Genomic DNA, 26,587 nt, shown 5'->3' on the forward strand with positions numbered 1-26,587 from the left:
CTGACTCCTTCCTGGGTTGAGTCCTCTTGGGCTTGCTGGTCCCCGGCAGCACCACTTTCCGCCAACTGAGAGTTTTGCGTGTGCCAAGGCTTGTTGGTGGAATCTGAACATGCAAACCCGACTGCAATCTTCCTTCCGCATGGGACATCACCTGCATCCTCCATGAACTCGGCTCTGACTCCCGGACGGCAGTGCTGACTCTTCTTCCTCATCATCAACCACCTCCTGCATCCTCAGCTTGGTGGGTAGGGGCTCCTTCCTCCACTGGACCCTGTTGTGTCTTCTGGACTTGGTCCCCTCTTTCCATCGGTCTTCCTCTTCAGGAATCCACCGTTTGTTTCTTACAGTCGCCTCTGGGTTTTGCAATTCTCTTCTTTTCTTCCAAGTGGATCGTTTGGGGAAATTCTAGTAATTTACTCCTGCTTTCCTAGTTGCTGGGGGGTACTTACCTCTGTGCTTTCCTGGTACCCCCAGCACCCCTCTACATAATCCAATTTACCTAGGTGGGGGTCCAACTCTTGCATTCCATTTCTGTAGTATATGGTTTGTGCTCCCCCTAGGGTCACTATTCTCTATTGTGCTTTACACTGTTTGCATTGTTTTCTAACTATTCCTATGCCTATTTCTGCAACTGCCTAGACCAATGACTCTACTTTTAGAATGTGTAGAGCACCCACCTAAATGCTTAACTCAGGACACCAATGGCACCCAGATTACAGGGAAAAAAACAATGGAGGAGATTGCACAGGTGTAAAATTAAAGGACACAATCCTCCAAGGGTGAAGGTGCTGTATGAAACACTTTTAGCACCTCATGTTCCCTTCTAGCTTGGACGTTTATTTGCACATCATGTTTTTTTGCCTGAACAACTTACAAACTCAGAATATTTTGGATTGCAGTCCAAAAGCAGGCAAGCACATACTCATTACGAGTATCAGAGTCTGATTATCTCCGTAAGGTAGATTACTCTAAAATGTATTTATTGGAGTCAAAATTGAAAAGCGAAAATAATTCAAACCACTGTAAGAAATAAATCAAGAGATAGATATGACCAGTTCTAGTCTGATCGTACCAAAATCAAGCTGTCAGATGCAGCATTGATCTGCAAATTTATCAGTATCTGATATTCAAAAGAAATCGGAAGAATGTTTCAAAAACCAATAAAAGTTCTCTGGTTCCTCGGCAGGCTACCAGCGTTTCGTTGCAGACATCCAGTTTAACACCAATGACTTTAAAATTCTTGCAAACTCTTGTGGCACCGACACCAATAATGCAGTAGTAGATAATGTGAATCGAAAACAAGTTCATTGTAAAAAGTGTGTAGGTGGCACCCACAATATAAAAACACATTAACGATCCTGACAAAACGGTGTGCATGTTGCCGTGTTGCAAGTGAAGTTTATTGAACAATTCCCCTACTAAGCAACAAATGTTTATCCCTACAGTGTTTCATGTACCCAGATCTCTTTGGATAACGTCTCTGGTAGGGTTGTTTTAAGAAGTCTTTTAAACAGACCATCTTTTCAGGTCCTCCACCCTAGAGTCACACAATGAGCAGAACCTCATTTGTCATCTTGTGTGATGTTATTTTCCCAAGAGGGCAACAGTGATACTCATTTTAATGCTGTGCTCGGTCTCTCCTCAGACACAGTTAAAAGTGGGATGTGACTAAATATATAAAAAAATACCTTTTGAAAAAAATAAAATACAAATGGAAGTTTCTCTTTTTAGGCCTTCCCCTCGCTGCTTTGATATGGGGAAACTCAAAACGCTTCCTCCAGGGGCCAGCTAGTACAAGGTGCTCATTTGCCCTGGCAGTCCAAGATGTATTTGGTTTCTACTCGCAGAACATATTCCTCTGTGGAAGACACCTCTTACCCCGCCAGTACAAGAGCTCCTGCATAATGGTGCAATCATTACTCTTCCTCAAGCACTACAATCTCCACATTATGAATTTCTTCGTTTTGCTCTTCCTCCAAATTATCTTCCTCTTCATCTTTTAGCTCTGTCAGTGTCATCACTTTGGTCTCCATCTCAGCCTCAGGGTCTGGTCCCGGGTCTATCTCAATGATGGTCTGGCCTTCTTCAGTTGTACCATCTACAGCCGTGTCCAGCTCAGACTCCATGGCCACCAGTTCTACAGGGCTCATCATGCTACTATTGTCCTGCATGGCAGCTGAGCTCAAGAGGGCCAGGCTGGCAGAAGGATGGATGGTGACCGTGTCTGAGGTGCTAGTTTTAGTGGAGGACACAACTGTGGCGTAGCGGAAGACTTGTTGGCCGGAGGGTAAGGTGTGGAGCGTCACTGGATTGGTACCTTGGCTCAGAGTTGTGAGGGGTACATTTCCCATGGAGAAAGACTGGCTCAGTGATGCCAGGGAGATGGGTGAAATTACTGTGTACTGCTGCTGTGTTGGTAGCGTTGTGGTAGATGAACCCAGAACAGAGGCCGATGCTGGGCGCTGGAGTCGGGGTCTCTTTGCAGGCTTTGGGTTTGGGTTTGGTGTGTTGACGGGCATAAGGACCACATTCTGAATTGTCTGAGGTTTCAACTTCTGCTCCTGGCCTTGCCGTTTCTGTTCCTCCAGCTGTCGATCAAGATCTGTGGGGAAGGGAAAAAAAAAAGTAGAGTTGATTTTAAATGTACAAACAAAGCACATACTTGCAGTAAGTGTTTTTCACAGGGTTCGCAGGGCAGAGAGGAGGTGGGCTAAGATTACACAAATTGAGAACTACCAGATCTGTACCATGCTACTTTCCTTGCTTGAATAACAGAAGCAGGTTAAATCTCTTTTGACTACATCGCCTTTTTCCCTGAATTGTCATTTACTGCCAACAATTAAAATGGCGGTGGTCCTGGGAGGACATATTAGACAGTCAGGAAGATGCCCTTATTATGTACACTAAGAAAAAACATCTCTGGGATCCAACAAAAAGGACTGGTGCGCGTTGAGGATGGCAGTGTAACACAAGACAAGCAGATTTCCTTAAATAGTGTTAGGGCAGAAAACTACCAAGTGCTTCATTCATCATCCTCCCATGCATGGTGCTCCCCTAAGCTGGGTTCTGAGCTACGACCCAGGTAGGTCTTGTCCGACTGGTTCTTTTCGGCTTTTGAAAGACAGGGGAGTGGGAAATGAACCCCTTTTCAAATTTTGCCTTCCTTCAGCCTAGCAGGAGTAGGTGGACTCTGGGACGTTTTAAAGTTCGTGAAGTTTGTCAGGTTGCCAGCCTCGAGTGTTCTGCCACATCCTTCCTTCTTCATGGAAGGAATTTCTACAGCAGTAAACCAGATAAAATAAACTGTGAATGGCTGCTTGTCACATATTCCCATCCATGTCATTTAAAAAATATTGTTATTGCGTTTTTCATACAAAACAATAAAAAGACAGTGTTTCACAGTCACTTCACTATTAGGTGCCATTGACAATGTTTCGCTTTGTGCGTCGCTGTGTAGAGTCTCAGCTTATTTCCTGTTCTGTTCTCTCCCCACCATGGGTTCGCAATGTAATGGGTTTCTGTGCTTCCCATTTGCTTGCCTATAGTCCCCAATATGACCTCTGTGCACCCTTATACATTTCCTATTTATTTGAGACAGACCCTTCCGGGTCCACCAATATGCACCAGTCCATATCCCTCTTTCTGTCAGTGAGGTCTGGCTCTTCCTCGGCCCCCTAACCTCCCCAATCTCCGTACCTCCATTTCTGGACAAAATTATGCTTCACCACTATCAGGCACCACCACTACACAGTTTGAAGCATTTTAGTGTATCATCTTCTCTACAAAGGTTCAGTACAAACCACTGGGTGATTCTTGCGATTGGCACTCATGTCACTCGTATCATGCACTTTTTAATCTCCCTCCAGTAATCCTATATCTCTGGACAGGCCCAGACTACGTGACTGAAGAAGCCTTTGTCAATGCAACCCCTTACACAATTCGGTGGGTTGAAACTTCCATTTTTATGTAGGCGAATTATGCAAAAGTAGCTGTATGAGACGTTATGCCAGTCTTATAGCAATTTGTCGTGGGTCTCTAAGAGCCTCTTCCCATGCCTCCTGTTCTAGCTCTCCCACAACTTTCACAGTCTGACTTCAGGTTCTGGAGGATGTTGGTGGATTATTGGTTATATGTTTAGATATCAACACACTACACCTTTGGTCAGTGGGTCTTCCAATAGTCTGACTTCCAGAGGAGTTGATACTTTCAGTACTGCCCCATTCTAAGGTGGGTGAGCTTTTAAGTACCTGTATTTTTCAGTTTCGGCTAGTCTGTACTCCTCCCTAGGGGCTTCAAACAGTATCATTTCTCTCTCTGCCCAGAGGTCACCTAGTTTGAAGATACTTATTTCCCACTTTGAGAACCGCTACAGGTTCCCCACTTCCCGCAGTACGTCACTATCCCATAGCAGTGTTTTTTTCCAATCATGGTATCCTTCCATCCCAGATATGCAGTCATCTCTCCCCAGGCAGTTGCCACTGTATCCATGTGGGGTTGGCAGGTTACCTTTGGGATGGGTCTTATATTGTACAGCAGGGTAACCCTTAGGTCCCATTACCTATCTGTCCACCCTAACCACCAGTTCCTCTTGAGTTGCAAACACTCTGTCATTTACTAACCCTAGCAGTGGCCCAGTAGTACATTTTGACATTTGGTATGGTTATTCCTCCATCATGTACCCACCTTATTAGCTTCTGTAATGTAATGCCGGAAGGACCAGCAGTAGTCCTATTTCTGCTTCAAGGTTTTGGAAAAATACAACCAGAACTTGGAAGGGAGAATATTATAAGGCATAAAGAAATCTAGACAGGGCCATCATCTTGAACAGGGTCGCTGTGCCCAGCAGTGATGGTGGCAATGCTCACCGGTATTTCACTACCATAATAGACAGGGTAACCCAATATTCCCCTAAGAACTGGGTACTTAGAATTTTATTGTAACAAATGTTCAAGGAGGACTCATTTTGATAGTAACTCAACATAGATGAATATCAACATTTATTGTTCTAGTCCAAGCATGGACCAATTTTATATTTGAATAAATCCACATAATGCGTGATATAAAATGGATATCAATTTTATATGAAGAAGTTTATACAGGAAATTATAGCAGCAACACAACTGATTAATCATGTATGCAAGCACAGGTAACCTACTCCAGTCGTACTAACTCCACATCTGGGGGATACAAGGAGGACACCAATCCCCTGACTATCTAATACAAACAATAGTCAATAATCAATCAGTCCTGTCTCATGCTACACAGCCAACCGGAATCCTACATGAAATATTTCAGCAGAAATGCAATGAGTTTTGTTATGAGGGTCTATGGTCGACGTTTCGGTCTCCCGCGTCTCAAACTGTCCCGGAGACCATCCTCAGGAGAAGGTGTTAAGGAATTAATTACAACAATTGTTGATCCCTTTTTCTGAGACACTGTATCAGGATACTATTAATTCATCCAGCTTCTCATCACAGTCCAAAGATCCGCTCAGCTCAACATAATATGCTTAAACTTCCACCCACAGTGAGGAAAGTGTGGGGAATCCTTAATACTGCTTCTACAAAAAGGTATCCAGACTCTTAATTCATCCTGGTTTCGGTCTCCCGCGTCTCAAACTGTCCCGGAGACCATCCTCAGGAGAAGGTGTTAAGGAATTAATTACAACAATTGTTGATCCCTTTTTCTGAGACACTGTATCAGGATACTATTAATTCATCCAGCTTCTCATCACAGTCCAAAGATCCGCTCAGCTCAACATAATATGCTTAAACTTCCACCCACAGTGAGGAAAGTGTGGGGAATCCTTAATACTGCTTCTACAAAAAGGTATCCAGACTCTTAATTCATCCTGGTTGCAAGCGCATTATACAGATGCGCTCCATTCGGCAAGTCTTCACTGGTATTTCACATCACAGCTGAATCTTTCTAGCAACTGGTACAGGTTTTGCTAAAGGAAACTTTCATTCTGTCTAGTAACATACGCCAAGGTATTTGAATCCCACGCTTATTATTGGTATCGCATGGTATTGTGAGGGTTGCCGTGGTCCTCCTCCGAGTATTTGGGATTTCCCCCAATTTATCATGTACCAGAGTAATGGCATAAGGTCTTATATATTTGAAGTATTCTTGAAACTGTCTGCTCTGGTTCTGTCACATAAATGAGGGCATCATCCTCATACATTGAGATTCTTTCCTACCAATTGTTCCTCCAGTGTAGATCTCCGGCAAGTGGGTCCTACCGGATCCAGGCAGCTAGCGCTCCCCAATGCTAGGGCATCATCATGGGGGGAAAACAGGCATCCATGTCTGGTCCCTTTCTCAAGCGCAATCGTGCAAGATGTGGCACCGTTAACCATTACCACAGCAGCGGCTGTTGATTATAGGCACCTTATTCACCACATGAAACAGGGTACAAAGCCCAGTGTGTCTGCAACTCCGAATAAGTATAACCATTCATTCTTATCAAATGCCAACATGGCACACAGGGACATCAATTATGTTTGTTCGGTAAGCCAGTCCCAGGACTTTGTACAGAGAACGAAGATTAAGTTTGGTTCCTCTGTTGGGCATGAAGCAAGATTTGTTATGATGGACCTGCATCACTATTACTCTTTTTTAATCTTGTCTCTAGCACTTTTGCAAGTATATTTGCCTCTACAATGAGCAGTGATACTAGTCAGTATGAGGTGCATTCATTGGGCAGCCTGCACTCTTTTGGTAGATTTGCTATAGTGGCCAGTCTTTGATCTAGCAGAAATGAGTCTTTGTTTTTGGCTTCTTTTAACATGGGGACTGGCTGTGACAGCCTGGATATCATGCTTTTATAGAGTTCAACTGGTATACCGGACTGTTAATCTGTAAGGGCTTGGGTAGGAGGGCTCCTCCCCAATATATATATATATATATATATATATATATATATACATATACACACACATACACACACACACATATATATTCATTTAAAAAATAGAGAAATTGTGGGTGCCATTGGAAAATGTCACTTACCCAGTGTACATCTGTTCGTGGGATGTAGTACTGCAGATTCACATGCTGTGTGTGTGTGTGTGTGTGTGTGTGTATATATATATATATATATAGCCATCTAGTGATGAGCTTGGAGTGTTACAAGTTGTTTTTCTTTGAAGAAGCCTTTTTAGAGTCACAGGATCGAGTGACTCCTCCTCCTGGGGTGGGCATCAACTCCTTTTTCCTTTTTTTAGATTGTTTTCCCGCAGGAGGTTGAAGTAAGGAGTGGAGAATTGTATATGTACAAATCTATATAGAAAGTGAAGATGTCCATGCAATGTATAAACATATTTACATAATAAAGTACTACAACAGCTGCAGGCTTCTGGGGAGGAGGGAGGGTGCATGTAAAATCTGCAGCACTACATGCCACAAATGGATGTAAGTGACATTTTCCATTCGATGGCAAGTGTAGCTTCAGATACACATGCTGTGCATTTACTGAAAAGCAGTTTCTCTCCCAAGTAAGTGGTAGTGTTTAGTAAATGTGTGTGATGTGGACCATGTGGCTGCTTTGCATATGTCTGCCATTGGTATATTTCCTAAGAATGCCATTGAAGCACCTTTCTTTCTAGTGGAACTATTAGTTACTAATAGTTGCCTATTAGCTTTAAGATAGCAAGTGAAATGGTGAGATGACTTTGGGTAAAAAGTTTGGATTTGTCCTAAGTACTATTTTATGTTTGTGTACCTGGAAGAAAGGTTCTTCTAAAGTAAATGCTTGAATTTCACTTACTCTTTGTAAAGAAGTAATTGCTACTAGAAAAGCAACTTTCCATAAGAGAAATTGAAGAGTGCAAGAATGCATGTGTTCTAAGGGTGGACCCATAAGACGTGGGAGTACAATGTTAAGATTCTATGCTGGAGCTGGTAGAGCTGTAGGTGGAATAACTATTAAGACCTTCCATAAAGGCTTTTATGACAGGAGGTATGTTGTCTGTTTTGGAGGTAGGCTGATATTGCTGTTAAATTAATTTTAATAGATGAATATGCAAGATTTGCTTTCTGTAAATGAAGCAAATAACACACAATATCCTGCACTGATGCTTTAAGTGGATCAATGTTTTTAGGTTGGCAGTAATATACAAAACATTTCCATTTATTTGTGTAGCACTTCCTGGTTGTAGGTTTGCATGTTTGTTTTAGAAAGTCCATACATTCCGATGGAAGCTGTAGATATCCAAATTCTATGACCTCAGCGGCCAAAACTGCAGGTTGAGCACACTGGGATTGGGATGCCTTATCTGACTCTTGTTTTGGGTCAATAGGTCTGGTTTGTTTGGGAGTTTGTGATGTGGTACTACTGACACATCCAATAGTGTGTGTACCAGTGTTGACGTGCCCATGTGGGAGCTATGAGTATCAGAGTGAGTGAAGTCTGATGGATTTTGTTGACTAGAAATTGAATTAACGGTAGAGGGGGAAAAGAGGAAGCAAATATCCCTGACCAACGTATCCATAGACCATTGCCCTTGGATTGAGGGTGCGGGTATCTGGATGCAAAGTTTGGCACTGAGTTTTCGCTTGTTGCGAAAAGGTCTATGTTTGGTGCTCCCCACATGTGAAAGTAATGTTGAATGACTTGTGGGTGAATCTCCCATTCGTGTATTTTTTGCTGCGTCCTGCTTAAGAGGTCTGCTAACTGGTTGTGTATCCTTGTGATTTATTCCGCTAGCAGGTGAATGTGAATCGCCCACTTCCAAATTGTTTGTGCTAGAAGGGACGACTGGGATGAGTGTATCCCCTCCTGTTTCTGCAGATAATACATTGTTGTCACGTTATCTGTTGCTTTTATCACCAAGAACGCTGCCAGCAATTACAAAATTCCAAGTGGTTTAGGTGGTACGCTTGTTGGTTTAAGTCCCATTCCCCCTGTATTGTAAGATTGTTGAGATGGACTCCCCACAGCCTGTCACTGATGCATCTTTGATGATTATGGTCTGTGGCACAGGGTCTTGAAATGGCCGCCCTTTCGATAGGTTGGTTTGATTCCACCATTGCAGAGATTTGTAAGTTTGGCGGTCTAACAACACTAGATCCTGTAGCTGAACCTGTGCCTGAGACCATTGTTGTGGGAGACACTGTTGCAGTGGTCTCATGTTTAGACGTGCACTGGGCACTATTGCTATGCATGACACCATCATTCCCAATAGCTTCATGATAAACCTTACTCTGTAGGTTTGATTGACTTGTAACTAGGATATGATATTGTGACGGTCTTGGATTCGTTGTGGATTTGGATAGACCAATGCTGACTGAGTGTTCAGAATTGCTAATAGATATGGTTGAATTTGTGCTGGCTGAAGGTGAGATTTCTGGTAATTGATTGTAAACCCTAATTTGTGTAGGGTATCTATTGTGTATTGTGTGTGCTGTTGACAGTTTAGAATGGGGCTGGCTTTTATTAACCAGTCGTCTAGATAAGAGAAGACATGTATGTGCTGCCTTCCGGGGTATGCTACTACTACAGCCAGACATTTTGTGAATACTCTTGGTGCTGCTGTTACCCCAAACTGTAGTACTTTGAATTTATAGGGCTTGCCTGCTATTACAAACCACAGATACTTGCAGTGAACCGGTGCATGGGAATGTGGAAATAAGAGTCCTTTAGGTCTAATGCTGTCATGTAATCTTGTTTTTGTTAAAAGGGAATGACATCCTGTAGAGTGACCATGTGAAAATGCTCACAGGATATACTGATTTAGAGGCCTGAGATAGAGAATGGGTCTGAGAGTGCCATCTTTTTTTGGTATGAGAAAGTATAGAGAATATACTCCTGTCCATTGGTGACTGATAGAACCTATTTCTATTGCCTCTTTTACAAGTAGAGATTGTACCTCTTGTTTCATCAGGGCAGTGTGTTCGAGAGGGAGCCTGTGAAAACGGGGTGGAATGTTCGGTGGAGTAGAGAAGTTCTAGGCAATAACCATTGCGGATAATTGACAGTACCCATTGATCTGTTATAATTTGTTGCCAGTGAGAATGGAAATGTTGCAGTCTTCCTCCCACAGGAGATACATGTTGCTGTGAATGTTTGGGAAGTCATTGTTTTGAGGAGGTGGAAGCACCCCTTGAGGCATTGGATTTACGTCTGGACCTGAAGTTTTGTCCTCTTTAAGAAGCCCTGAAAGATCCCCTAGTGTAATATTGATGTCCCTGTTTTGAGTGAGACGTTGAAGCCTCTGGAGTTTGTGATTTAAATCCTCCTCTAAATTGAGGTTTATGAAATGAGCCCCGAAATGGTGTAGTATAAAGGGCTCCCCATGGTCTTTGCTGTTTCAGATTCCTTTTTGAGTTTATCAATGTTTGTGACCAACTCTGGTCCAAAAAGCTGCTGTATATTGAACGGCATATTAAGGACCACCTGCTGAATTTCAGGTTTAAAACCTGAGGATCTTAACCAAGCATGTCTCCTGATGGTAATGCTAGTGTTTATTCCTCTAGCTGCAGTATCACCTGCATATAATGTAGACCTGATTTGATTATTTGCAATAGCTTGCCCTTCTCCTCCACTATTTGGTGTGCTCTTTTTTTTATGTTCTTTGGGGAGATAGTGCAAGAATTCTTGTACCTCATCCCAGTGGGCCCTGTCATACCTAGCTTAAGGGGCTTGGGAATCGGCAATAATCCATTGATTGGCTGCTTGTGTTGCTACCCTTTTACTGCGCGCATCAAATTTGCGGCTCTCTTTGTCAGGGGGAGGAGCATCCTCAGAAGACTGGCTGTTGGCACGCTTCTTGGCTGCACTGACTACAATTAAGTCAGGTGGTAACTGCAGAGAAATAAAAATTAGGTCTGTTGGGGCAGGCTTATATATTTTTTTATCTATCCTGGGTGTTAAGACTTTGGCTTTAACAGGATCCTTAAAAATTGCATGATCTGTTTGAGCATACCAGGGAGAATTGGTAAACACTGGTACTCCTTGTGAGTTGAGGATAAGGTGTTGAAAAGGAAATCGTTCTCAAATGGTTCAGCATGCATTTGCAACCCATGATATGCGGCTGCCCTGGAAATAACTTGCTTATACGCTGTGGTATCCTCAAGTGGAGATTGTTTTGTGGGATACAATTCAGGATCGTTTGGTGGGATTGGATCAGAGTCATACATATCCCATGGATCCCTGGTATAACTAGTATAACCTACATTTTCGTTCAGTGAGGAAGTATGAGAGTGTGTAGGTGAAGGTGGTGGTGGGGTAGGAGGTTGTGGAGAAAAAGAATGTTGAGGTGAATATGTTGGAGAAAGCTGAACAGTCTTTGGCTTTTCCTTATGTTTGTAAATTTTCACAGGTGAAGGGGCAGTATCCAGACTTTCCTGGAATGCTAACTTTCTTTTGGTAAGCAGAGGTGGAGAAGCAATACTTTTTCCAGTCTCTTTCTGGATTGGAATCCTCCTTTGCCTATGGTTCATAGCCTCCAGAATGGGATGAATGTCTGATTCACCCATTTGTTGTTCTAAAGCATGCGTTGTGCCTTTAGAAAGAATGTTCTGTAAATTTAGTGGCAGCACGCTTCGAGTCGAAAGTCCAGTTTCCTGGGTAAAGGAAGGAGGGTGTTTCGGCTCCGATGTAGCTGGGTGCTGACTCGGTTCAGAGGTGGAAGCCACTATCTTTCGGCTTGACAGACACTGAAACAGGGGTTGTAGCCTGTTGGGGGGGGGGGGGGGTGCAGTAGGAAACAGAGTTCAAAACTATAACGATAAGAGAAAAAGATAGAAAGTTCAGAGAAGTACCGAACCGAAAACCCCAGAGCGAGAGGGAACACATCCGAACCAGACGGTGGAAAGAAAACAGTCTAACAAAGGAATCGATCCCCATGCGCACTATCACCGAAAGGAGGAGTCACTCAATCATGTGACTTGAAAAAAGCTTCTTCGAAGAAAAACAACTTTTAACACTCCGAGCCCAACACTAGATGGCAGAATAATGCCTAGCATGTGAATCTGCAGCACTACATGCCACGAACAGATGTACACTGGGTAAGAGACAGTTTCCATATATATATAAAAAGTATTTTCAGAGTCACAGGATCAAATGACTCCTCCTCTCGGTCATACTACGCATGGGGATAGACTCCATTGTTAGATTGTTTTCCCGCATAAGGGTGTAGGAAAGAGTGATAGAATATAAATGTTATATAAAAATAGTAAGTAAAAGTAGATGTCCATGCAAATGTATATACATATGTACAAATAATAAAACTGCAACGACTACAGGCTTCCGGGAGGAGGGCGGGTGCATGTGAATCTGCAGCACTACATGCCACGAACAGATGTACACTGGGTAAGTGACATACTCCGTTCAATGGCAGGTGCAGCTGCAGATACACATCCTATGCATAGACTACAAAGCAGTTACTCTCCCCAAAATTGCGGTGGCTAGCCTGTAGGAGTTGAAGTTGTTTGAAATAATGTTGCTAAGACAGCTTGACCAACATTGGCCTGTTGCTTTGAAAATACAGCTACACAATGTTTTGTAAATGTAAGAGGAGTAGGCCATGTGGCAGCTTTACATATGTCTGCAACTGTTAGGTTTCCTAAGAATGCCATAGATGCACCTTTCTTTCTAGTGAAATGTGCTCTAGGTGTGATCAAAAGTTGTCTTTTTGCCTTAATGTAAGATGTTTGCATGCATTTAACAATCCATCTTGCTATTCCTTGCTTAGAGATAGGATTGTCTGTATGTGGTTGTTGAAAGGCAACAAAAAGTTTAGTTTTTCTAAATTCTTTGGTTCTATCTACATAATACATTAGAGCTCTTTTGAGGTCAAGAGTATGAAGGGCTCTTTCTGAAATCAAGTCTGGTTTTGGAAAGAAGACTGGCAATTCCACTGTTTGGTTTATGTGAAAAGGTGATATAGCTTTTGGCAGACATTTGGGATTTGTACAACTTTATGTTTGTGTACTTGGAAAAAAGGTTCTTCAAAAGTGAATGCTTGTATTTCACTTACACTTCGCAATGAAGTACTGGCTATTAGGAAGGCAACCTTCCATTTTAAAAATTGAAACTCACAAGAATGCATGGGTTCAAAAGTTGGGCCCATGAGTCTGGTGAATATGAGATTTAGATTCCAAGTAGGAACAGGTGGTGTTCTAGGGGGAATAATACGTTTTAATCCTTCCATGAAGGCTTTTATAACTGGAACACTGAAGAGAAAGGTGTGTTAAATAGTCTGCAAGTATGCTGATATTGCAGTAAGATAGATTTTAATTGATGAGAAAGCTAGATTTGGTTTCTGCAAATGAAGGAGATAGCATACAATATCTTGTATTGATGCTGTAAGTGGATCAGTATTTTTAGATTGAAAGTAATAAACAAATATTTTCCATCTGTTAGCATCCCATTGCCTAGTTGTAGGTTTACATGCTCGCTTGAGCACTTCCATGCATTCTAATGGAAGTTTTAAGTATCCAAATTCTAGGACGTCAGGAGCCAAATCGCTAAGTTGAGAGCACTGGGGGTTCGATGCCTGATTTGTCCTTTGTTTTGTGTAACAAATCCGGTCTGTTTGGAAGTTTGGAGTGAGGTACTACTGACAGGTCTAGGAGTGTGGTGTACCAATGTTGTTGTGCCCACGTTGGGGCTATGAGTATCATAGCGAGAGAGGTCTGACGCAGTTGGTTGACCAGAAAGGGAAGTAGTGGGAGAGAGGGAAAAGCGTAAGCAAATATCCCTGACCAGTTGTCCATAGAGCATTGCCGAGGATAGAGGATGTGGGTGTTTGGATGTGAAGTTTTGGCACTTTGCGTTTTCGCTTGTTGCGAATAGGTCTATTTCTGGTGTTCCCCACTCTTGAAAGTACTTTTGAAGTACCTGAAACTGAATCTCCCATGTCTATTGCTGGTTCCTGCTTAGGAGATCCGCTAGCTGATTGTGTATTCCTGGAATGTATTCTGCTAATAGATGAATGTGATTGTGAATTGCCCATTTCCATGTAGTTTGAGCTAGAAGGGACAGTTGAGATGAATGTGTCCCGCCTTGTTTCTTCAGGTAAAACATGGTTGTCATATTGTCTGATTTTATCAGCACAATCTTGTGTTTGAGAAGGGGTTGAAACGCTTTTAGGGCAAGGAACACAGCTAATAATTCTAAATGGTTTATGTGAAAATTTCACAATTTTGAATCCCATTCCCCTTGAATGGTAAGGTTGTTGAGATGAGCTTCCCAACCTATCACTGATGTATCTGTTATTGTGGTCCGAGGCACAGGGTCTTGAAATGACCGCCCCTTCATTAAATTGCTGAGATTCCACCATTGAAGGGACTTGTGCATTTGGTGGTCCAACAACACTACATCTTGCAATTGACCCTGTGCTTGAGACCATTGCTGTGAGAAGCACTGTTGTAGTGTCCTCATGTTCAGTTTTGCATGCAGCACTATTGCTATGTAGGATGCCATCATTCCTAAGATTTTCATGATAAATCTTACAGTGTATTGTTTATTTGGCTGTATTTGTGGTATGAGATTTTGGAAAGCTTGTATCCTTTGTGTAATTGGATAGGCTGAGTCTCTTTGCATATTTAAAAAAGCACCTAGGTACGGTTGTACCTGTGCTGGCTGAAGATGAGATTCTTGGTGGTTGAGAGTGAACCCTAGTGTATGTAGGGTCTCTATTATGTATTTAGTGTGTTGTTGGCATTGTATAAAGTTGCTTGATTTTATTAACCCATCATCTGGATATGGAAAGACATGTATGTGTTGCCTTCTTAGGTAGGCTGCCACTAACGCTAGACATTTTGTGAATACCCTTGGAACTGTTGTTATGCCGAATGGTAGAACTTTGAACTGATAATGGTTTTCCTGCTATCACAAACCTGAGGTATTTTCAGTGAGCTGGATGGATAGGTATATGGAAATACGCATCTTTGAGGTCTAATGCAGTCATGTAAATTTGTTTTTGTAGTAGTGGAATGACGTCCTGTAGAGTTACCATGTGAAAGTGTTCGGACAGTATATATAGATTTAGAGATCTGAGGTCTAGGCTGGGTCTCAGAGTGCCATCCTTTTTGGGAATGAGGAAGTATAGTAGGTATACTCCTGGTTGAGAATGTGGGGCCAATTCGATTGCTTGTTTTAGTAGTAGCGATTGTACTTCTTGCTGTAATAGAACACTGTGTTCTGGGGACTGCTTGAGGTAACATGGTGGAATGTTTGGAGGGGTAGAAATCAATTCTAGGCGATAGCTTTCAGATAATTGACAATAACCAATGGTCTGTGGTGATGTTTTGCCAATGGGAGTGGAATTGCTGCAGTCTTCCCCCCACAGGAGATGTGTGGGGTTGAGGGACGGCAAGTAAGTCACTGTTTAGATGGGGTAGTGGCTTGTTTTGAAGTTTGGAACTTGCCTCTGTTTTTAAAGTATTGGCCTCTGTAAGACCCTCTAAATCCCCTTCTCAGGTATGGCTGCTGCTGTTGCCCTTGCTTTGCCTGGGAGGTAGAAGCCTCAGTGGATTGTGGCTTGAATCCTCCTCTGAACTATTGTCTGCAAAAGGAGCCTCTATAGGGTGTTGTGTATAATGCTCCCATTGATTTAGCAGTGTCTGAGTTTTCCGCAGTTTTTCTATGGCAGTATCGACTTCAGGGCCAAACAAATACTTCTTATTAAAAGGCATGTTGAGCACTGCCTGCTGGATTTCTGGTTTAAAACCAGAAGAACTTAGCCATGCATGTCTACGTATAGTAGTGGCATTATTGACACTTCTAGCTGCTGTATCTGCAGCATCAAGGGCAGACCGTATCTGATTATTGCTTATGGCATGACCCTCCTCTAAAATTTGCTGTGCCCTTTTTTGGTGTCCTTCGGGAGGTGCTGTAGGAGTTCCTGCATCTAGTCCCAGTGGGCTCCATCTCGCTAGCAAGGCTTACAAGTTGTCAATTCACCACTGATTGGCCGCCTGTGTGGCCACTCTCTTGCCAGCAGCATCGAATTTCCTACTCTCCTTATCAGGGGGAGGAGCATCCCCTGATGGCTGGCTATTAGCCCTCTTTCTGGCCACACTTACTAACACTGAATCTGGAGGAACTTGGTGTGTGATATAATCAGGGTCTGTAAGAGCAGGTTTATACTTCATCAATGCGTGGAGTAATTACTCTAGCTTTGAATTGCTCACTAAATATTTGATCTGCATGTTTAACCATACCAGGTAGCATAGAAAGGCATTGATATCTTGAGTGGGTGGAGGATCGAGTGTTAAACAGAAAATCCTCTTCTAGGTGCTGAGTGTGCATAAGCACCCCATGGTATGCTGCTGCCCTGGAAACAACCTGTGTGTTCTCAGTAGTGTCCTCTGGTGGAGAAGGCTTGGAAGGCTATAAATCAGGGTCATTGTCAGGAATAGGATCTGGGTCGTATAGATCCCAAGGATACACTGTATCACCATGTGAATACTGCGAATGAGTTGGTGAAGGTAAAGGTGGTGGGCTAGTGGGTGGAGGCGAAAAAGAAAGTTGTGGTGAATAAGGGGGAGAAGAAGTTTGGGCAGATGTTGGCTTATCCGGTTTATACATTTTTGCTGGTGGTTGGGCAGTGTCTAATTGTTCCTGAAAGGCCAGCTTCTTTTTGGTTTGCAGATGAGGTGCAGTAACTATTCTGCCAGTCTGTTTGTGGATGTGAATCCTGGATTGTCTTTCATCCATAATCTCAAGGATAGGCTGAATCTCAGTGTCCTCATCAGAAGGTCTATAAAATTGTTCATGCAGTGATTTTGAGCTCTGTTTAAGAATGCTCGAAAGTCCTTGCTCTTCTGAATAATACGTTTTTTTTCGGTTCCGAAGATGGAAGCTTTTTTGGTCCCGAAAATGGAGTTGGTTGTTTCGGCTCCAAAGCAGGACGTCGAGGCTTTGACTCAGAGGATTGAGGACGCTTGCTGAAGTCCAGAGCAGAACTCTTCATGGATTTACTCGACTCCAATACAGATGGAGGAGTGGCCTTTTTCGGCACCAAACCCGAAGGTCAGTCGTCAATAGTCTTTTTTTGGGTCGAACTATGGCTCTCTGGCAGTGGTGTACCCAAGGCCTTTGATGGTTTTATACATGTGGGCATAGAGGCAGACGTACTCACGTGCTGTCTAGCAGCAATAGGCCTATCTTCTTCCGATTCTTGTTCGAAGTCGGTGTCTCTGATGGAGACCGCTGTCTGAGCCTGTTCTTCCCCCATGATGTTGAGATGTTCCGTACTCTTCGACGCCATTTCCAATCTTCTGGCTCTCCGATCACGCAGGGTCTTCTTGGATCGAAACGATCAACAGGCCTCACAATCTTATTTGTGATCGGGAGGAGGACACAGATTACAAACAAGGTGTAGGTCTGGATAGGGATGTTTTGCGTGGCATCGAGGACAAAAATCGAAATGGAGTCCAATCCATCAGGCTTCGACGCAGAAGGCCCAAACAGGCCAGAGCCTGGCGCACGCACCCAGAAGGGCGAAATCTAGTTTCCAGCTGTACTATTGGTTCGAGGCTAGGTGGAAACGCGATCGAAACAATACCAACGATTAAGAGCGTTTTTTAAAGTTTCCAATTCGAAGTCTTGGAGCGAGAGGAAACACGTCCGAACGTAACAGCAGAAAGAAAACAATCTAGCAATGGAGTCGATGCCCATGTGCAGTATGACCGAGAGGTCCTGTGACTCCGAAGAAAAACAACTTGTAACACTCTGCGCCCAGCACTAGATGGCGGAATAATGCATAGCAAGTGTATCTGCAGCTACACATGCCATTGAACACATATACACATATACACACACACACATATATATATATATATATATACACACACACATACACATATATATATATATACGCACACACACATATATATACGCACACACACATATATATACACACATATTCACACACATACATACACACACATATACATATATACACACACACATATACACATATACACACACACACATATACACACACACACATATACACACATTATATATATATATATATATATATATATAATGTCACTTACCCAGTGTACATCTGTTCGTGGCATTAGTCGCTGCAGATTCACATGCTGTGCACATCCCGCCATCTGGTGTTGGGCTCGGAGTGTTACAAGTTGTTTTTCTTCTAAGAAGTCTTTTCGAGTCACGAGATCGAGGGACTCCTCCCATTTCGGCTCCATTGCGCATGGGCGTCGACTCCATCGTAGACTGTTTTCCCCGCAGAGGGTGAGGTAGGAGTTGTGTATGCTAGTAATAGTGCCCATGCAATGGAGTGAATACGTATGTACATAATGTAGTTTAAAGTAATATATTTACAAATTTACAAATGTTCAAATGTTCAAGATCAACGTCTAAACGGCTACAGGCTCCCGGGGAGGTGGGTGGGCGCATGTGAATCTGCGGCGACTAATGCCACGAACAGATGTACACTGGGTAAGTGACATTTTCCGTTCGATGGCATGTGTAGCTGCAGATACACATGCTGTGCATAGACTAGTAAGCAGTTATCTCCCCAAAAGCAGTGGCTTAGCCTGTAGGAGTTGAAGCTGTCTGAAATAATGTTCGTAATACAGCCTGTCCTACTGTGGCTTGTTGTGTTGTTAACACATCTACGCAGTAATGTTTTGTGAATATAGGAGGCGAAGACCATGTGGCTGCCTTACAGATTTCTGTCATAGGTATATTTCCTAGAAAGGCCATTGTGGCACCTTTTTTTCCTAGTGGAGTGCGCCTTCGGTGTAATAGGTAGATCTCTTTTTGCTTTAATATAGCAGGTCTGAATACATTTCACTATCCATCTGGCAATGCCTTGTTTGGATACTGGATTTCCTGCATGAGGTTTTTGGAAGGCTACAAACAATTGTTTTGTTTTGTGAAATTGTTTTGTTCTATCAATATAGTACATTAGTGCTCTTTTAATGTCTAACGTATGTAAGGCTCTTTCAGCTACTAGTCTGGTTGTGAAAAAAAGACTGGGAATTCCACTGTTTGGTTTAGGTGGAACGGTGATATAACTTTTGCTAAAAATTTGGGGTTTGTACGGAGAACCACTTTATGTTTATGTATTTGTATAAAGGGTTCTTGTATAGTAAATGCTTGTATTTCACTCACTCTTCTAAGATGTGATAACTACTAGGAAGGCTACTTTCCAGGTTAAGTATTGTATCTCACAAGAATGCATGGGTTCAAATGGTGGACCCATGAGTCGTGTTAATACAATATTGAGGTTCCACGAGGGAACTGGTGGTGTTCTCGGGAGTATGATTCTTTTTAAACCCTCCATAAATGCTTTGATGACTGGGATTCTAAAGAGTGATGTTGAATGTGTAATCTGCAGATATTGCTGTGAGATGTATTTTAATGGAAGAAAAAGCTAGTTTAGATTTTTTTTTTTTTTTTAAGTGTAGTAAGTAGCTTACAATGTTTTTTGCGGAAGCATGTAGCGGTTGAATTTGATTATTATGGCAGTAATAAACAAATCTTTTCCATTTGTTTGCGTAACAATGTCTTGTAGTAGGTTTTCTAGCTTGTTTAAATGACCTCCATACATTCTTGTGTAAGGTCTAAATGTCCAAATTCTAAGACTTCAGGAGCCAGATTGCTAGATTGAGCGATGCTGGATGTGGGTGTCTGATCTGTTTGTGTTGAGTTAACAGATCTGGTCTGTTTGGTAGTTTGATATGAGGTACTACTGATAGGTCTAGTAGCGTTGTGTACCACGGTTGGCGAGCCCAGGTTGGTGCAATTAGTATTAGTTTGAATTTGTTTTGACTCAATTTGTTTACCAGATACGAAGGAGTGGGAGATTGTGAATCGCCCAATGCCACATTTTTTGTGCTAAGAGAGACAGTTGTGATGAGTGTGTCCCTCCCTGTTTGTTTAGGTAATACATTGTTGTCATGTTGTCTGTTTTGACAAGAATGTGTTTGTGGGCCATTAGTGGTTGAAATGCTTTCAATGCTAGAAACACTGCTAACAGCACTAGATGATTTATATGAAGTTGCCTTTGTTGAGCGTCCCATTGTCCCTGTATACTCTGCTGGTTGAGGTGTGCTCCCCACCCTATCATGGAAGCAACTGTTGTGATCACGTATTGAGGCACAGGGTCTTGGAATGGCCGCCCTTGGTTTAAATTTATAGGATCCACCATTGAAGCGAGGAGTGTGTTTGGTGGTCTATCAACACTAGATCTTGAAGTTGACCCTGTGCTTGTGTCCACTGTGTTGCTAGGCACTGTTGTAAGGGCCGCATGTGTAGTCTTGCGTTTGGGATAATGGCTATGCATGAGGACATCATGCCTAGAAGTTTCATTACAAACCTCACTTGATAGTGTTGGTTTGGGTGCATGTTTAGTATTACATTTTGGAAGGCTTGTACCCTTTGTGGACTTGGACTGGAAATCCCTTTTTGTGTGTTGATTGTTGCTCCTAAGTATTGTTGTATTTGACACGGTTGTAGATGTGTTTTTTGGTAGTTTATAGAGAACCCTAGTTTGTGAAGGGTTTCTATGACGTATTTTGTGTGTAGAAGACACTGTTGCTGAGTGCTGGTTTTTATTAACCAATCGCCTAAGTAAGGGAATACGTGCATGTGCTGTCTCCTGATATGAGCAGCTACTACTGCAAGGCATTTTGTGAATACCCTTGGTGCTGTTGTTATCCCGAACTGTAACACTTTGAATTGGTAATGCACGCCTTGGATTACAAACCTCAAGTATTTCCTGTGGGAAGGATGTATGGGTATGTGGAAGTAAGCATCCGTGAGATCTAATGTTGACATGTAGTCCTGTTGTCTGAGCAAGGGAATCACGTCTTGAAGTGTCACCATGTGAAAATGATCTGATTTGATGTCTCAGTGTTTTGTCCTTTTTTGGAATTCGGAAATACAGGGAGTAAACACCTGTTCCTTTTTGATGGTTGGGTACTAGCTCTATTGCTTCTTTTTGTAACAATGCTTGGACTTCTAGTTGTAACAGATCTAAGTGTTGTTTGGACATGTTGTGTGCTCTTGGAGGCACATTTGGTGGCCAATGTAGGAATTCTATGCAATAACCATGTTGGATAATGGCTAGGATCCACGCGTCCGTAGTTATGTGTTCCCAATTTTGGTAATAATCTGTGAGCCTCCCCCCCCACTGGTGTTGTGTGGTGGGGGTTTGTGACGTTGGAGTCACTGTTTAGTTTGTGGGGTTTTTGTGCTTTGGAATTTCCCTCTTGTTTTAGGGAACTGTCCACCCCTATATTGTCCCCGAAAACCTCCTCTCTGATATTGGCCCTGATATGTGGGTCTGGCTTGTGAGGTGGAAGGCTCTCTGGTCTGGGCCCGAAACCCTCCTCTAAAGTGCGGCTTCCTAAAAGTGCCTCTGCTCTGTGGGGAGTAGAGCGCACCCACGGCTTTGGCCGTGTCAGTTTCTTTCTTCAGTTGAAAGGCATATTCAGCACAGCCTGCTGGATTTCTGGCTTAAATCCGGAGGTACGTAGCCACGCATGTCTCCGAATGGTTACCGCTGTGTTTACTGCTCTGGCCGCCGTGTCTGCTGAGTCCATAGCTGATCTTATTTGGTTGTTGGAGATAGTTTGGCCCTTCTCGACAACCTGTTGGGCACGTTTCTGGAACTCTTTGGGAAGGTGTTGAATGAAATGTTGAATTTCGTCCCAATGTGCCCAGTCGTATCTTGCCAGTAGAGCTTGCGAATTGGCAAATCGCCACCGATTGGCTGCCTGTGCTGCCACCCTTTTGCCTGCTGCATCGAATTTCCGACTCTTTGTCGGGTGGTGGTGCCTCTCCAGAAGTTTGTGAGTTTGCCCTTTTCCGGGCTGCTCCTACTACTACCGAATCAGGAGTTAACTGTTGTGTCATGTACACAGGGTCCGTAGGGGGAGGTTTATATTTCTTCTCCACCCTAGGTGTGATGGCTCTGCTCTTGACTGGGTCTTGAAACACCTGTTTGGTGTGCTTTAACATGCCTGGTAACATTGGCAAACTTTGGTATTGGCTGTGCGTAGATGACAGGGTATTGAACAAGAAGTCATCTTCTATGGGCTCTGCATGCAATGCTACGTTATGAAAAGTAGCTGCCCTGGAAACCACCTGCATGTATGCAGTACTGTCCTCCGGTGGTGATGGCCTTGCCGGGTAGCAATCCGGACTATTATCTGAGACCGGTGCATCATAAAGATCCCATGCATCCGGGTCATCTTGGCTCATCCCTGTGTGCGTTGGTGACTGCATCATTGGGGGTGTTGCTACTGGGGACAGATGTGGCGAGTGTGGTGGCGATGGCTGTGGAGAAAACTGTGGTGGTGTTTTTTCTTTAGCCACTTTTGCTTTTGGCTGCATTTCCGCCACATGGAATGCGAGCTTCCGCTTCATCTTAATTGGAGAAAGAGTTCTGATTTTCCCCGTGTCCTTTTGTATATGGAGCCTCCTCTGGGTATGGTCTGGCTCTCCCATGCCCAGTTCTTGTTCAAACCTGTGGCCTTGTAATTGTGAGGATAGGCCCTGTTGGTCTGTATAGGAGCTGTGTTTTGGCTCCAAGGCTGCGTGTTTCGGCACCGAAACCTTTTCAGCAGTCTTTTTCGGCTCTGAAGAAACCTTTTTGGATTTCGGGGTGCTGAACTCTCGGTGCAGAGTCTGGTCGGAGCCTGTATCTCAGTGCAAAGTCTGTTCGGAGCCAGTATCTCAACCGGAGTCGGATGTCTTCGGCTGCTGGGAGGCCTTTTTCGGTGCCGAAGTTTGGTCACCGTGCTTTCAGATAAAGCCATGGCCTGTTGGCGGTGGCGTCCCCTGGGCCTTCATGATTTTTGAGTGAGTCTTTGCCGAGGCTGGTTTGCTCACGGTTTGTTGCCTCGTCGGCTGCTCACTCTCAGGCTCGTCCGAGTCCGAATCTGGAATGGGGAATGTCTCCTCTTCTTCGACGTCGGGGTGTCCGGCCGGTGTCAACGCCATTTGAAGTCTTCGAGCTCTATGATGCCGCAGTGTCCTCTTGGATCGAAATGCCCCACAGGCCTCGCACGTATCCTCTTTGTGTTCGGGGGACAAACACAGATTACAGACCAAGTGTTGGTCTTTATAAGGATACTTAGCGTGGCATTTGGGGCAGAAGCGGAATGGGGTCCGTTCCATGAGCCTTGAAGATGCGCGCGGTTGGGCCGACCAGGCCCCGCCGAGGAGTGGAAGCCCCAAAGGGCTGCCGGAGCTCTTCTTTGGTGTCGATGTGCTAGCACTAACCCGTACCGAGCGCAAACAATACCGTCGAATTTTCCGATTGATAACTATCTTTTCCGAACCGAAACACGGAGCGAAGAGAAACACGTCCAAACCTGATGGCGGAAACAAAACAATCTAAGATGGAGTCGACGCCCATGCACAATGGAGCCGAAAGGGAGGAGTCCCTCGGTCTCGTGACTCGAAAAGACTTCTTCGAAGAAAAACAACTTGTAACACTTCGAGCCCAACACTAGATGGCAGGATAATGCACAGCATGTGTATCTGCAGCTACACATGCCATCAAACACACACATATATATATATCTATATATAAATAAAATTCACCAAATGGTCACACAAGAATTGCGCACTCTTGTTGCTGGTGCTGATGACGGAGTTGGTGACCACAACTCCTTTTGTAAAGAAATGCTAAATTGGTAGAATACAACATATATTTGGGAAGAATGCACACATGCTACAAATGATATAATGTTACAGAAGATGGATACAGCATAAAAGAATGGTGTAACAGAAGTCAAAAATACAAAAGAGTAAAAACTTAAAATTTATCATAAATATTTTTAACAAATACTACATGGCCCAGAATGCAATGCTATAAACATGTGCTAGTGACTATACAAGTGTGGCAGAGGGAGATTGTTGTTACCTGTGATCAAGACCTGTTTTGGTCGAAACGAGTTAGGTGGTGGAACCACTATTCACAAAATAATTAAAAGCTAAAATAGAGGAACTTCTCGGAGTGCGATGATTCATCTTTGGTGAGCAAATACAGGTACCAGGTCCACAAACTCCATGGGAGATTTCACAAGGACCCACATTTTAGTATAGCTTCAATAATTTGCCCAATACACTCTTTTCCTCTCAAAATCCATGGTTGGTGGTGGGTAGGTGACTATGGCAGACGTGGTACTAGCCAAGGTGAGTTCAGAGCATGGCCTAGGACCAGGCCCTGTGCCCGTCCTGGCTGTGAAAAGTATGTATAGTTTGAGTACCTGGATATAATTTAGTTTGCAAAGTATACTTACTTACGTTTCTAACCTGTCAACCTGCATGGGATGATCAGAATGCTTGCAGAAGCAGACTAGCAATCAGGTCAGTGTAAAGGGTAACACTATAGACACTTTTTGAAAAATCAGTTCTGTTTGAAATGTCCTTGTGTATTATGTGCTCATATCTAGTTACTGAATAGCAGGCTGTCACCATGCCTATTAATCCAAAATGCAAGTGCAAGCATATGTACGACAAAACACTACAGAAAAGAACTAGAAACAATATAAAACATTTAGTTTCAAACAGAGGATTTTTTCTTCTTGCCAAGTGCAGATAACCACTACGTAATTTTACTCCCTTATAAATATAATGTTTGGATGAAACTGAACAGACATTTACCAAAAGAAAAAAAAAATCTAGTGTGTACGAAGTTTTTCCACAAAGACACTTTGCGAGGAGAAATATCAGTGACAATTTACTTTCCCACTTGCCTGCCAAAGTGTAATGGAACTGCTCCTCGCTTTGGTCGGTCTCATTTTTTCTTGTGTCCAAAACCTTCTTGATGGTGTCCATAAGTCCAAAGGTGTGAGCGACATTATTCAGGACAGCAGCATCTGCAAAATAACCCAACTGGTCAATTCCAGCACCCAAGACGTGGAGGGGCAGTTAAATTAGGAAAAGCCACTCTAATGACAATTTTGTAAATTAATGCAACAGTGTACCTTCTTACTCGAATAACACAGGCCTGCTGTTTATAAACAGAACAGGGAACCCTAGGGTAATGCTCAACTTTGGCAACCATAACTAGAGGGATGAGAGATCGCTCATGACTTCGCATCAGACACTTTAGGTGTCATTTATCTAAAGCAAGGGGGTTACTTCAGCCATTCCTATCCCACACCTTACTTCTGTACCCACAACTGGTTGCATAACAAATGGATACCCACACAAGGTGGGTATTCTCACCGCTGTTTTTAATCAAACTGCATAGAGATATAGAGAGAGGACAGCAAGACTGTTATATTATGTATCCCCTAACCTAAGGCAGGCCAGAATGTATTAACTATAGTGAGCAAGTGCGCTTCGAAGGCAGAGTTATCTGCTAAAGGCACATATGTACACTCTTGATGTTATCAAGTGACATTATTAACAAATCTGCATATCGATTTACCTTTATTTGTCGGCTATGGATCCTGTTGCTTGATGGGGTTAGGTTTGCGCTCCATAAATAAACCTAATACAATCTTAAGTTTACAGTGACTCCCAGTATGAATCCTTGCTCCTCTCAGCCTATAACAGTTCCTGTTTTGCTTGAGTCAATTTGTACGCGCAAGTGCAAGATTTGTTCCAAGTGTTGCACTCAGTCTTAAAAGGAGTTTCTTACGTGGGACTTCTCCATGTGAGTAGTATTTGGTTTCATTTTGGTTTTGGCCTGCCGAAGCTCCAAGCCATGCAGCCACCTTGGTCTTTTGCTAGCCCAAGTACTTCGGGACTCATATTCAAATGAAGCCCAGTCACTTACTGTTTACCCTTTTTACTGTCCTACTGAAACTGCTCTATAAAAGATCACAAGAAGTCTCACCCATTGCCTTCATATCTGGTAGGTCTACCACCTGGAGAAGACAGGCTCTGCTAAATTTTGCTATTGAGTAAAAAACAATAGATCAAAGGAAAGTAGTCTGCCACTTCAGTATTATTGTAGAACTTGAACATCCAACATAAAACACTAGTGAAACAATGAGCTGGGCTCTTTGCAAGGGGTAGCATGCCACCTCATGTCCTCCGTTAAAAGCAGGAATTGTGAGCTTAATTTTTCTTAATGATCTCGCTACAGCATCACTGTGGAGTCAAAAGGCAAAAGCTGAAGCCTTCAAATGAGTTTGGGATGGTATATAAGCGTAAAGCCTCTCATGGGGCAGATGCTTCACAGCTGATACTCACAGACTTGCAAATCACTATCCAATACCTTCCTAGGATTTTTCATTAATGAATTCTTTACCCCTTAGAATGCGTAGGACTAGAATTATCACCCAACATGTTTTTTCTTGGGGCTGTTATATCAGCAGTTTGGTTAATAAAGCTGGGTTGTTTGTACAACATTATTGCCTTACCTAAACTTTGTTGTATTTTTTTTTAGGACAGTCTATAACCTCGTGCAGCACTAGTCCCAAAGATAATATTTTCTTTGTATTGTAACAAAGTCTTACATTTTTCAAGAGTTTTCCTTGGCCTTGTCTTGATCATAATGTTTTATATCATCCAAGTGTAAGTCAGTGAGTTTTCGTAAATCAGATTTGTATATGGCTGATTGCAAAGAGGACTCAGAGTTCACATCAACACTGGGTATGTCTGATGACTGCCACTGAATTTGAATTTGCA

General features: G+C 43.0%; 1 protein-coding gene across 4 annotated transcripts in view; it reads right to left on the bottom strand.

The window, feature by feature from the left end:
• Positions 1-1,372: 1,372 nt before the first annotated feature.
• The window catches only part of GMEB1 (glucocorticoid modulatory element binding protein 1), a 177,903-nt gene continuing 152,688 nt past the window's right edge, over positions 1,373-26,587 (bottom strand). For all 4 annotated transcript variants that reach the window (XM_069224133.1, XM_069224132.1, XM_069224134.1 and 1 more), the window contains 2 exons: positions 24,700-24,822; positions 1,373-2,602 (listed from right to left, as the gene is read on the bottom strand). In XM_069224133.1, coding sequence (XP_069080234.1) covers positions 1,917-2,602; positions 24,700-24,822 — 809 coding nt within the window. In that variant the 3' untranslated portion in view covers positions 1,373-1,916. The remainder of the gene's footprint in view (positions 2,603-24,699; positions 24,823-26,587) is intronic.

The sequence above is a fragment of the Pleurodeles waltl genome, chromosome 3_1 (assembly GCF_031143425.1).
Source record: "Pleurodeles waltl isolate 20211129_DDA chromosome 3_1, aPleWal1.hap1.20221129, whole genome shotgun sequence".
In the NCBI taxonomy this organism is placed as follows: Eukaryota; Metazoa; Chordata; class Amphibia; order Caudata; family Salamandridae; genus Pleurodeles; species Pleurodeles waltl.